This window comes from Trachemys scripta, chromosome 4 (assembly GCF_013100865.1).
Source record: "Trachemys scripta elegans isolate TJP31775 chromosome 4, CAS_Tse_1.0, whole genome shotgun sequence".
NCBI classification, from domain to species: Eukaryota; Metazoa; Chordata; order Testudines; family Emydidae; genus Trachemys; species Trachemys scripta.
In genome coordinates this window covers 14,105,039-14,118,385 of record NC_048301.1, presented here as the reverse complement: position 1 = coordinate 14,118,385, position 13,347 = coordinate 14,105,039, and the positions used below count along the sequence as shown (strand labels likewise).

The 13,347-nt window shown below is 42.7% G+C and overlaps 1 protein-coding gene across 1 annotated transcript in view; it reads right to left on the bottom strand.

Annotated features, from left to right (window-relative positions):
• The window catches only part of MNAT1 (MNAT1 component of CDK activating kinase), a 193,790-nt gene that overhangs the window by 117,896 nt on the left and 62,547 nt on the right, over positions 1–13,347 (bottom strand). The window contains exons 4-5 of the mRNA XM_034769627.1: positions 4,693–4,796; positions 977–1,117 (exon numbers count right to left, since the gene is read on the bottom strand). Of these exons, the coding sequence (XP_034625518.1) occupies positions 977–1,117; positions 4,693–4,796 (245 nt within the window). The remainder of the gene's footprint in view (positions 1–976; positions 1,118–4,692; positions 4,797–13,347) is intronic.

Here is a 13,347-nt window from a genome sequence, read left to right as displayed (position 1 = left end):
GAACTGGATTAAATGTAACTTTCATGTGAGAACCAAAGCAAAGCGAAAAAATTCAGAATCAAGGTTGACACGGCATCCTTAAAACACCCTACTGGCATAACAATATTTTTTTAATATCGATTTCCATGCTTTTCTGGTTTTTCTCTGCCCATATTTTTATTTATAAATGTGCATGCGCACACACAATTTTAAGACTCTCTCATACAGTGCATGAGTGTAACAGTATGTTGAGCTGTAAATCCAGATTAGACCACACATGCAGTGCGTAGGTTGCCCTGTGCCCCTAAATCACCATTGAATTTTTGGGTGCACAAAGAACGGTGGAGTAGAGGAAATCTAGAAGCAATCCCAGAAAGTAGGTCACTTTCCAAAAGTTTTTAAAAATAGCTGACCACTATAGATTTCCAAGAACATACTATACCTAACTCAATAATAAAATAAGACCTCTTTTCTCACTAACAGTTGTCAATATGCCTCCTATTGTTTGCTAATATTTTCAGTGCACCAAGCAGATATTCTGATCCTTTACAGTAATTTCTTACAGAAGTAGGGATGGGGAGCAGTCAGTTGCTAATTTAATGGATGGGCTGGGTAGACTCACTGGGATAGCTTTTCTGAAATCCCAGCACCTCTAATGATCACAATGAAGTACAATACAGAACACAGACTCTTTAAAACAGGCTTGGAGGGGAAGAAATGGGATGAATTACAGAGAGAAGCAGCCAAAAACATAACAAAAACACATTCTTACTCAGTCTAATCTCCTGCATTTTGCACAATTACTCCCTGCATCATTCCTGTTAGTGTCTTACCAGATCTGTTCTCAAAATGTTTGTAGGATGAAAGAAATTAAAATAAATATGATGTGTACAAAACTGATATTTTGTATCAACAGCATAAATAGTACAAGTCCACGTCTGAAGCCACAAGAACTGAATTTAAAGCTCAAAATCTGTAGTTCTGTTTTGATACCCACCAGTTCATCCAGAAGTGCCTGTTTATTCTTCCTTTTTATAATCTGTTGCATTTGTTCCTCTTTCTGTATGAACAGTCGCCTTTGCTCATTTTCCTGTCGTTCCACCTCTAAAGCTTCCTCCAGCTCCTCTTGCTCCCGAGTCTAAAACAGGAATATTCAAAATTTATTATTGGAAAAGATTCTACATTTGGCAGATAAAGTGCTGCCATGGCACCCTTCCCCCAAGTAAAGGGTGTTATCCTACAGGGGCGGCTCTAGCTTTTTTGCCGCCCCACGCATGGCAGGCAGGCTGCCTTCAGCGGCATGCTAAAGGCAGGTTCACCGGTCCCGCGGCTTCAGCGTACCCACCACCGAATTGCCACCGAATCCACGGGACCGGCGGACCTCCCGCAGGCAAGCCCCCGAAGGCAGCTTGCCTGCTGCCCTCGTAGGGACTGGCAGGGTGCCCCCCGCGGCTTGCTGCGCCAGGCACGCGCATGGAGCGCTGGTGCCTGGAGCCACCGCTGTTATCCGAATGTCTTTGGCAGGGATCTAGAGACAGGCAATGAAAATGATTAGAGATGTAGGTAAAGGCAAAAACTTCCTATGAAAAGCCTGCAACTCTCTAGTTTACAAAGGAAACAAAATAAGAGGGTACAGGATAGGGAAAGTGAATTTGGTGCTCCTATTCACCCTCTCTGACAATACAAGAGCAAGGGGAGATTCAACTAAACTGAAAGGCAATAAATTTAAACTGATCACTTATTTAAAAAAAAAAAAAAAATACAGTGGATAATTAACCAGTAGAATATATTGCCACAAGAGATCATTGAGGCCAAGAGTTTATTAGGAGTCATATCCATAATGAGAATAACCACAGTTACATCAGACAGGGATATAAACACGTATGCTTCAGAAATAAGCCAATCACAAACTGATGGGGCTTAGGAAGAATGACCCCCCCATGGGCAGGTTATGCCATAGTAATCCCCTATATTGTTTCATGCATCTTCCTAGAACATAAGAATGGCCATACTGAGTCAGACCAATGGTCCATCTAGCCCACTATCCTGTCTTCCAACAGTTGCCGGTGCCAGATGATTCAGAGGGAGTAACAGAACAGGGCAATTTATCAAATGATTCATCCCGTCGTCCAGTCCCAGCTTCTAGCAGTGAGAGGTTTGGAGATATCTAGATCATGGAGTTACATCTCTGACCATGTTGGCTAATAGCCATTCAGGACCTATCCTTATCTTATCTTCTTATCTTAGAACTTATCTAATTCTTTTCTGAACCCAGTTATGTTTTTGAGCTTCACAACATCCCCTGGCAATGAGTTCCACAGGTTGACTGTGCATTGTGTGATGTTCTTCTCTTTTGTTTGTTTTAAAACTGCTGCCTACTAATTTCATTGGGCGACTCCTGGTTCATGTGTTATGTGAAGGGGGAAATAAAACTTCCTTATTCACTTTCTCCACACCATTCATGATTTTATAGATCTCTATCATATATCCTCTCATTTGTCTCTTTTCTAAGATGAACTGTCCCAGTCTTTTTAATCTCTCCCCATATGGAAGCTTTTCCATACCTCTAATCATTTTTGCTGCCTTTCTCTGTACTTTTTTTTAATTTCAATACATCTTTTTTGAGATGGGGCGACCAGAACTGCATGCGGTATTCAACATGTGGGCATACATGGATTTATACAGTGGCATTAGAATGCCAGGGGTTCTGAAACAATTTTTATAATGGGGGTGCTGAGAGCCATTGAACCAAACTGTAAATCCTGTATATAATGGAATCCACTTCAAGCCAGGAGATGTGGTAGCACTCCTAGCATTTCTGCCTTCTGTCTTCTTAGCTATCCCTTTCCTAACGTTCCCTAACATTGTTAGATGTTTGCCCGCCGCTGCACATTGAGCAGCTGTTGTCAGACAACTATCCACAATGACTCCAAGATCTCTTTCTTGAGTTGTAATAACTAATTTAAACCCCTTTGCTTTGTATGTATAGTTGGGGTTATGTTTTCCAATGTACACTACTTTGCATTTATTTACATTGAATTTCATCTGCCATTTTCTTGCCCAGTCACTCAGTTTTATGAATTCCCTTTTAAGTCTTTCAGTCAGCTTTGGACTTAACTATCTTGAGTAATTTTGTATCATTTGCAAACTTTGCCACCCCACTGTTTACCCTTTTTTCCAAATCATTTATGAATATGTTGAAGAGCACTGGACCCAGTACAGATCCTCAGGGGACCCCGCTATTTACCTGTCTCCTCTGATGCATCTGATATTGGATAGTCAGACAGGATATCAGACTACATGGACCTCTTGTCTGATCTGATATGGCAATTACTATGTTCCTACAAGTTATACATAACCTGAATGATCTTTGATTTCGGAAAAGGAAATACAATGCATCACCTTTGCCCTCACTGCTTTATACACATACATGGATATATGGAGGAGCTCTCTATTTGTTAAAACAACGAGGAGTCCTTGTGGCACTTTAGAGACTAACAAATTTATTTGGGCATAAGCTTTTGTGGACTAAAACCCACTTCAACTCTCTATTTGTTGGTACTACTCCAGTCCAACACCTTCCTTCACAAACAAGGGAAACCCTTTGGTTCTCAGAAGGAATGGTTTAAATTTATTATTTTCAGACTCCAAACTCCTAACATGAGTGTTGAGTGCAAAAGGAATGCAGGATCAGGCCTTATTGTGTCATTTCTGTTACTATAGTTGCCTGAATTGAAACATTTTCTTCTCAAAATGATGTATATTTTTAATGCTGGAAGAAACACTTAAAACATTGACAAAGAGTCCTGTGGCACCTTATAGACTAACAGAAGTACTGGAGCATAAGCTTTCATGGGTGAATACCCACATGCGTCTGACGAAGTGGGTATTCACCCACGAAAGCTTATGCTCCAATACTTCTGTTAGTCTATAAGGTGCCACAGGACTCTGTCGCTTTTTATAGATCCAGACTAACACGGCTACCCCTCTAATACTTAAAACGTTATAGACAAACTTCTTTTTTTTAAAATAAATAAAAAAAATCCTTGCCAGACTACTTTTAAAGGAGAGCAGAACTTTGTCTGAATCATATTTTAATAAAAAAAACCTACAGGAAAGTATGCGTAGCCTGCATACAGAACACGTATTTTATAACCCTCTAAGAAGCTGTATCATCATTAGCACTTAAAAAGGCTTTTGTCTTGTTAAAGTATAAAAGTTTGTTTCACTATCACTCGTTTTAAATTTTGCATAAGCCAGGCCTTTGTTTTCCCATTCTCCAACTCTCTCTTGGGAGCTTCATAATGTCTGTGTCTGGATTTTTTTTTCTTCCTTTGGATGAGAAAGAAATTATTGTTCTGGAGTAGGAATGAACCCAGTCTCTTCTGGATATTGTCCAAATACACTGCCAGCATACATATGTTTAGAAGAGCCTGCATTTACTACCTAGCTATGTCAGTCCCTCTCTCTAAACCCTCGTCAAAACAACAAGCACATAAAATTCAGCTGTCAACATGATCTCCTGAAGGAAGCAAATCTTTGATAGAGAATACTTGCATATCACATTTTTCTTACTATGGAGTGTGTCAGTATGCGTGTCGGAGTTTCTTTTTTCTTTTCTCCTTTAAGACAGCATTTTACAACTATTCCTCTTTAAAATACTTAATTCCTCAACTACTGAATAAGAAACTTTTTTAAAAACAGCAAACTAACCAGTTTTATCTTGTTTTTCTGAATGACTTCTTTGTTATCCTTCTGGTACATATCCATTTTCTTTTTGGTGTTCTCCAAATCCACATTGTTCGTCAAGTTAAACACTGTATTGATATTTAAAAAAAGATGCATGAAATCATAGTATTAACCTGGTGTGTACACACACACACACACCCACCCCCAATAAGTATTACCTTTATTTAATGCTCCTTGTCCCTACCACATTAGCAGCATATACCTAACTGAATATCATAAAGTCACTTGGACACACGAAGGCCAGATCCTGATCTTTGTTACATCACTGTCAACTCCATAGCAACTTAAATTTACTTGGAGTTCTTGCAAATTTATACCTGCATAACTGAAATTAGAACCTGATCTTTTGCTTCCTTCATGGGATACTGGCAGCGTAATCCCTTGAACAGCATCAATAGACAAGATACACAAAAACTGGCCTTTATAACAAGTAGTTTATGGCTAAGAAGAACCTAAACCAGAGGTCCCCAAATTGTGGGGCAACCACCACCCCAGGAACACTGAGGAGCATTCAAGGTGTGATGGCAGGCTGGGCCAGCCCCAACTGGGGGCTGGGAGGGAGTGCCACCCAGCCCCTCCCCACCCCCAGACACAACCCTGGCTCCCAGACCTGTGCATAACTCCATCCCCAGCCTTGGCGCGGCTCTGGACCTGGCCAGGGGCCCGGGCTGCCAGCCCCCACCGAGACTGACTGTGGCTCTGCTCCTGCTCTCCACCTTGGCCCCTGGCCATGGCTCCATCCCTGCCCCCCAACCCAGCCCCCTTACCCTTGTCCACATCCCACCCCCACCCCTTCCCCAGCTGCAGCCCCGTTCCTGGCCCTGGCTCCAGGGGGGCCAGGGGATTGCAGACAGGAGGAATGGGGAGCAAGTTTGGGGGCCACTGAACTAGACTAAGTAGAATACACACACACCCCTCATTACAAACAAGGCCCTTCCATTTCCTACGGGTCATCTTGGCACAAGGACTTTGATAGGACTTTATTGCTTTACTATACAGTGGAAATCTAGATTTCTATATTCTTTAAGAGTTCCGAAGCGCAAGGACGCACAGTTACATTTGCCCTTGCTGAAAATCTCCACATTTATGCAGAGATCCATAAAAAGAAAACAAGTTAACCTATTATTCAATGCTATGTGTTGTGTTAAACCTTCTTTGTACACAACAAATATTAGGAGGATTTTCCTCATTTAAATTATGCAACAAGATGAAGGCTATGCAGCCAGCCCCCCTTTGTTTCGCTGAACATTCCCAATCATGTATATCTGAACTAAAGATGTCTCCAGGAATAGAGCAGCTTCTGTAGCAGGCAGATTGAAAGAACTAGGTGTGCAGGGGATTAGTAATTAGATACAGAGCCTTCACCACTAGGTCACTGGTTCAAATTGGGGTCAAGTCAATTCTGACTCAAAGTCATTATCACATGAAGATCATTTGGTGGCCTCAGTCCAGTTCAGAGTGGACACCAGAGAGATCACCATACCCCTAAAACTAGCATAGATGGCAATCCACTCAGCGCGAATCAACCTGGACACTGTACAGTCCAGTCACACTCTTTATGTGGCCCCTCCAGAACACTGATCAGGTACATTGACATGACAGAGCAGGGAAGCTCGCACTGTCACTGATAAACCCCTCGCAAACTAGAAAGGACACAGTCCCGGCCACAAAGAGCACACACAATCTGAATCGTGAGGAGAGGAAGGATGTTCCAGTGGCTAAAGTGCTAGCCTGGGAGTCAGGAGTTATGGGTTCAATACCTGCTCTGCCACAGACTTCTTGTGTGACCTTGGACAAGTCACTTAATCTTTGTGCCTCAGTTTTTCCCCCCATCTGTAAAATGGGGATAATAGCACTGTTCTACCTTGTGGTGCTGTTGGGAGGAAACAATGTATTCAAGATGGTGAGATGCTCAGATACTCCAGTAGTGGTGCCTTATATTATATAAGTGGTGTGCCGAGTCTTCATTTATTCACTCTAAATTAAGGTTTCGCGTGCCGGTAATACATTTTAATGTTTTTAGAAGGTCTCTTTCTATAAGTCTAATATATAACTAAACTATTGTTGTATGTAAAGTAAATAAGGTTTTTAAAATGTTTAAGAGGCTTCATTTAAAATTAAATTAAAATGCAGAGCCCCCAGACCAGTGGCCAGGACTCGGACAGTGTGAGTGCCACTGAAAATCAGCTCGCGTGCCGCCTTCGGCACGCGTGCCATAGGTTGCCTATTCCTGATCCAGATCATTAATGAAGATGTTGAACAAAACTGGCCCCAGGACCGACCCCTGGGGCACTTCGCTTGATACCGGCTGCCAACTAGACATTGAGCCATTGATCACTTCCCATTGAGCCCGACGATCCAACCAGCTTTCTATTCACCTTATAGTCCATTCATCCCATCCATACTACTTTACCTTGCTGGTAAGAATACTGTGGGAGACAGCATCAAAAGCTTTGCTAAAGTTAAGGTATAATCACATCCACTGCTTTCCCCATATCCACAGAGCCAGTTATCTCATCATAGAAGGCAATCAGGTTGATCAGGCATGACTTCATAGAACCACAGAATATCGAGGTTGGAAGGGACCTCAGGAGGTCATCTAGTCCAATGCCCTGCTCAAAGCAGGACCAATCCCCAACTAAATCATCCCAACCAGGGCTTTGTGACTTGCCCTTGGTGAATCCATGTTGACTATTCCTGATCACCTTCCTCTCCAAGTGCTTCAAAATGAATTCCTTGAGGACCTGCTCCATGATTTTTCCAGGGACTAACGTGAGGCTGACCCGTCTGAAGCTCCCCGGATTCGCCTTCTTCCCTTTTTTAAAGATGGGCACTATATTTGCCTTTTTCCAATCATCCGGGACCTCCCCTGATCACCACGAGTTTTCAAAGATAAAGATCAATGGCTCTGCAATCACATCAGCCAACTCCCTCAGCACCCTCGGATGCACTGCATCCAGCCCCATGGACTTGTGTATGTGCAGCTTTTCTAAGTAGTCTTTAACCTGTTCTTTCACCGCTGAGGGCTGCTCACTTCCTCCCCATACTGTGCTGTCCAGTGCAGCAGTCTGGGAGCTGACCTTGTCTGTGAAGACAAGGCAAAAAAAGCATGGAGTACTTCAGCTTTTTTCACATCATCTGTCACTAGGTTGCCTCCCCCATTCAGTAAGGGTCCCACACTTTCCCTGGCCACCTTCTTGTTACCCTTCACATCCTTTGCTAGCTGCAACTCCAATTGTGCTTTGGCCTTCCTGATTACACCCCTGCCTGCTCAAGCAATATTTTTATACTCCTCCCTAGTCATCTATCCAAGTTTCCACTTCTTGTAAGCTTCCTTTTTGTGTTTAAGCTCACCAAAGTTGTCTCTGTTAAGCCAAGCTGGTCGCCTGCCATATTTGCTGTTCTTTCTGCACATCAGGATGGTTTGTTCCTGTGCCCTCAATTCGGCTTTTTTAAAATACAGCCAGCTCTCCTGGACTCCTTTCACCCTCATATTAGCCTCCCAGGAGATCTTGCTCATTAGTTCCCTAAAGTCTGCTTTTCTGAAGTTCAGGGTCCGTATTCTGCTGCTCTCCTTTTTTCCTTCTGTCAGGATCCTGAGCTCGACCATCTCATGGTCACTGCTGCCCTCTATGCATGGAAGTGCTCAGTAATTCAACAGGACACAAGTGTAGCTGATAAAAAATTAGAAATAGTCTAATCTAATAGGCAGGAAACACATCTCGCTGGTTCTATTAGCTTATGTTTGTCCATTTAATTTACATCCTTTCTTCACTCACACTTTGCATAGGTACAATGGCAGAAGTGAGCCTCTGGAAGAGTTCTGAAGTAGGCAAGGGAGCGGTCTCCGCCCACAGATCAGGCCAGGGCATTCCATGCATAAAAGGGCAGCAGAGAAGTGGTGGGAGTGGCAGAAGGGAACAAAAGAACAAAGCAGGTATCATTGGCAGAACAAAAAAGGAGACACACAATGACAGAGATATAGGTTGCTGCTGAGTAGCTTTTAGTCTGGAATGAAGTGACAAGGAGCTGGAACCAATGATAGTGGCACAAGAATGATGGTGGGGGCATGACGCCACTCATATTTCAAACAAAAGTAACTTTGGAAAAATACAGCACACTCTTGTAACCAGTGAGTTAGCATTCATTTTCAGGAAGCATGGCTAATTCCATTGGTCTGGGTTTAAAAAAAAAAAAAAAAAATCATTAGTATAGCATCATTAAAGCTTGACAAACTTTTGTAGCTGCCTAAAACATTTAGGGATAGCCAACGTAATATATCTAGTTTTCACCCTGACACAGCAACGGGAATCATGGGCCTAGGTTCCCACCCAGAGAGCTCAATATTTATCCCTGGGTGACGGAAATTTGTAATCCCTTCAACTGGAGCAATTGGGCTGAATGTGATGAATATAAAGTGGTGTGGTAGATTATAGCCAAAAAACAAATGAACAAATGCTTTGTATCCCTTTCTTACAAGGAAATAATGATCGAAAAGATTTTCAATTTATTTTAAACTGACTTTCAGAATTGATGAATCCCACAACCCCAGACTGACTTCAGAGTTATTTCGGAGGCAGGATGGTCTTGTGGCTTAGGCCCTTAATTGGTACTCAGAAATCTGAGTTTAATTCCCAGCTCTGCCACACACTCGCTATGTGACATTGCGTAAATCATTTAACGCCTCTTTGGGTAGGTCTACACTTACCTCCGAGTCCGGCAGTAAGCAATCGATCTTCTGGGATCGATTTATCGCGTCTTGTCTAGAAGCGATAAATCGATCCCGGAAGTGCTCGCCGTCGATGCCGGTACTCCAGCTCAGCGAGAGGAGTACGCGGCATTGAGAGGGGAGCCTGCCTCCCGCGTCTGGACCCGCCGTAAGTTCGAACTAAGGTACTTGGAATTCAGCTACGTTATTAACATAGCTGAATTTGCGTACCTTAGTTCGAAGTGGGGGTTAGTGTGGACCAAGCCTATGTGTCTCTTTCCTCAGCTGTAAAAATGGGAAAAATAATACTTTTCTCCCACACTTCATCTCCTTGCTCTATTTAGATTTTAAGTTTTTAGGGCAGAGACTATCCCTTATTATGAGCACCTATAGAACCTAGCACAATGGACCCTTGACCTCAGCAGGGGGCCACTAGATGTTGTTGTAATACAAGTAAATAATAGTGAATGCTCTCTACCTTTGAAAGCTGGGCCCTTGTGTTTTGAGGGAGGTTGCTCAACATGGATTTTCATTTTTTATACTGCTCTCTCCCAAGAGAGACAGTATTTTTCAACATTATATTGCTCTGAAATCTTAGACTTGGGGGGGAAAAAAAGCGCAGGGAATAACTGTACTATTTTAGCAACGCAACATTTATTGTAGCAACGTTTCCTCAAGAAAACTGGTTATTTTAATCTTGTTTTGACCTCCAGCTTTCCAACCTGTAGCTTCCAACTGACAAGCTGTTAGACATTTGGGCACAGTGGCTGAAAAGAATTGTCATGTGAAAATGCTGGCGTACAACCACATTTCTGATCAGAGCCCTGCAATGAAAGTAGCTGCATGTGAGCACCAGCACTTCCTACAATTTAAATCCAACACAACAGCTCTCTAAACCTATGATTACACAAGAAAGAAAAAGCACATGACAGAGGTACACTGCCCTAGCAGGATACCCAGGTACACTTCAGGTGCATGTGGAGGTAGAAGATGAGAAGCCAAATGCCTTTGGTTACCTGAGCAGCAGGGGTATTCCTCTATAACCTCACTGCTGGATGATTTTCTAAACTCTGTTTTACAAAAGTGGTTGTTTGGAGAGTTTTTTTCAAACTGAACCATAATAGGCTGAACGGGTCCTGATGCATGCTGACAAACTTCATATCTGCATGGTTCAAAAACATTCACCGTGGGACCACGAGGGTGGGGAAGGCAGAATAAATCTCTCTCTCACACACACACACACACACACACTATCTTCTGAAGCCATTCCAAATCCACAATCGGCCCTTAGAGCCCCTGTAACTAAGTAGGCTAGACACCAATCACTCCTCTCGCCTTCTGCCCCCACCGAACAGAACATCAGATTCTTTCTTCTGCTTCCTCACCCAGACCCAAAACAAGGTGTCAGAATAGCTACCCCACAAGCTATCTTCCCCCCAGCTGTAAGCAGCAGCTCCCTGCATAGGACCTCTCTAGGCTCTATGCAAGTTCCTCTGCACCCTCCTCATACCGTAGGAGCATAAAAACAACCATACTGGGTCAGACCAATGATCCATTTAGCCCAGTATCCTGTCTTCCAACAGTGGCCAGTGCCAGGTGCTTCAGAGGGAATTAACAGAACAGGCAATTGAATGATCCATCCTGTCGTCCACTCCCAGCTTCTGGAAAACAGATACTAGAACACTCAGAGCATGAGGTTGCATCCCTGACCATCCTGGCTAATAGCCACTGATGGACCTATCCTCCATGAACTTATCTTTTTTGAACACTCTTATAGACTGTGCGTTGTGTGAAGAAATACTTCCTCTTTTGTTTCTTTTAAACCTGCTATTTATTAAATTTCATTGGATGACCCCTCGGTCTTGTGTTATGAGACGGAGTAAATAACACTTCCTTATTTACTTTCTCCACACCAGTCAAGATTTTATAGACCTCTATCATATCCCCACTTAGTCGTCTCTTCTCCAAGCTGAAAAGTCCCAGTCTTTTTAATCTCTCCTCATATGGAAGGTGTTCCATATTCCTAATAATTTTTGTTGCCCTCTCTGTACGTTTTCCAATTCTAATAGATTGTTTTGAGATGGGGCAACCAGATCTGTAAGCAGTATTCAAGATGTGGGTGTACCATGGATTTATATAGTGGCATTATGATGATATTTTCTGTCTGATTATCTATCCCTTTCCTAATGGTTCCTAACCTTCTGTTAGCTTTTTTCACTGCTGCTGCACATTAAGCAGATGTTTTCAGAGAACTATCCACAATGACTCCAAGATCTTTTTCTTGAGTGGTAACAGCTAATTTAGACCCCATCATTTTGTATGTACAGTTGGGGTTATGTTTTCCAATGTGCCTTACTTTGCATTTATCAACACTGAATTTCATCAGCCATTTTGTTGCCGAGTCACCATCAGCAGTGTGTGAATCACTGGCTTGGGAAGGCTAGCCCCCAGCCCTGACTTTCTGCTTAAGGCCCGGCCCCTTCAGCACATCCACCCCCCACTGCAGCTGCCCGCCCCCGCCCCAGGCTAGTGCCAGGAGGGAGGGAGGCGTGACCCCAATGCCAGCCCAAGCTGGGGCCACAGCACATGAGAAGAGCCGATTCGCAGAGCGAGAAGCAGGAAGGGAACTGAAGGCAGAGCATGGGCAGGGCCACTCCTGGCTGTTTGGGGAGGCACAGCCTTCCCCAGCCTATGATACCCACTGCCCATGCCAGTCACCCAGTTTTGTGAGATCCCTTTGTAACTCTCTGAAGTCTGCTTTGGACTTAACTACCTTGAGTAATTTTGCCACCTCACTGTTGAATCACTACCCTTTTTTCAGTGCCTAGCCTGAGGAAGCAGTCAGGAACTGGCAATGGGGAAGGCAGGTTGCAGGGGGGAGCAGGTTTCAACCGAGGGCCAAATCACAATTCTCAGTAGGGACATAAGCAGGCCACAGGCAGCAAACAGATTCACTTCCTTGCTTCATCACTGCACCTCCCAGCACCTTCCCTTAACTCCCCCAAAATGTCTAAAACATCAAGGTTTAAAACATTAAAGAGTTAGATTTGGTCTAACCTAGATTATAAAAACCTACATTGGCAAGTATGCAAGCTAAACTCTTGGATGTAGAGCCTTCTTTGCTGGTCATTATCTAGCCAAAACTAGGCTTAATAGCATACACAATCTAATGGCTAAATCTTCTAAAAGCACGACTTCCTAACCAAAAAGTTAAAAAAAAAAAAAAAAAAAAAATCGCTATTCAATTACAACTTAGCTTAGCAGGCTGGCATGCTCCTTTTTGTTAAGGGTGTTTAATAGAATTATTCTTGGTCTATGAATAACAGCTGATATTTGAGGATTGGTGAACATAAGCCATAGAATAAACAATACTTCAACCATGAGCATTTAAAAATATGGTGTCACCATATTGATGGTTGAGCCAAATTCCATAGAATTTAAATTGACCTCAGTAAGGAGTGTTACTCAGATATGGTCTGTAGAATTTGGCCTGTTATGGGTTTTGAGAGGCGGGGGCAATTTTTTAAATTTTAATAGCAACATTAAAAAAAAAAAGTATACGTTTCAAACCAACAAGCAAAGAGTTAAAATCAGGAATCCTACATTACTCCTAGCTAAAAAAATCAGTAAAAATATATATTATATATATATGAATATGAATATGACTAGCAAAGCAGATGGCTATTCTGCAAAGATTTCAAAGGGAAGCCAGTCTTATTACTTTCTATTCTGAAGCATAATATAAGCTCATATAATGGGCCTGACAATCTTAAAACTAAAGACACAGAAGCCGATTTGTATATGAGAATTATTTACTTCCTCATTCATCTCACATTGGTTGGTTTAGAAGTTGACCTGCCTTTAGACAGCTGTTGAAATACAACAAGAAGCCTATTGTATTTTCTGAAACG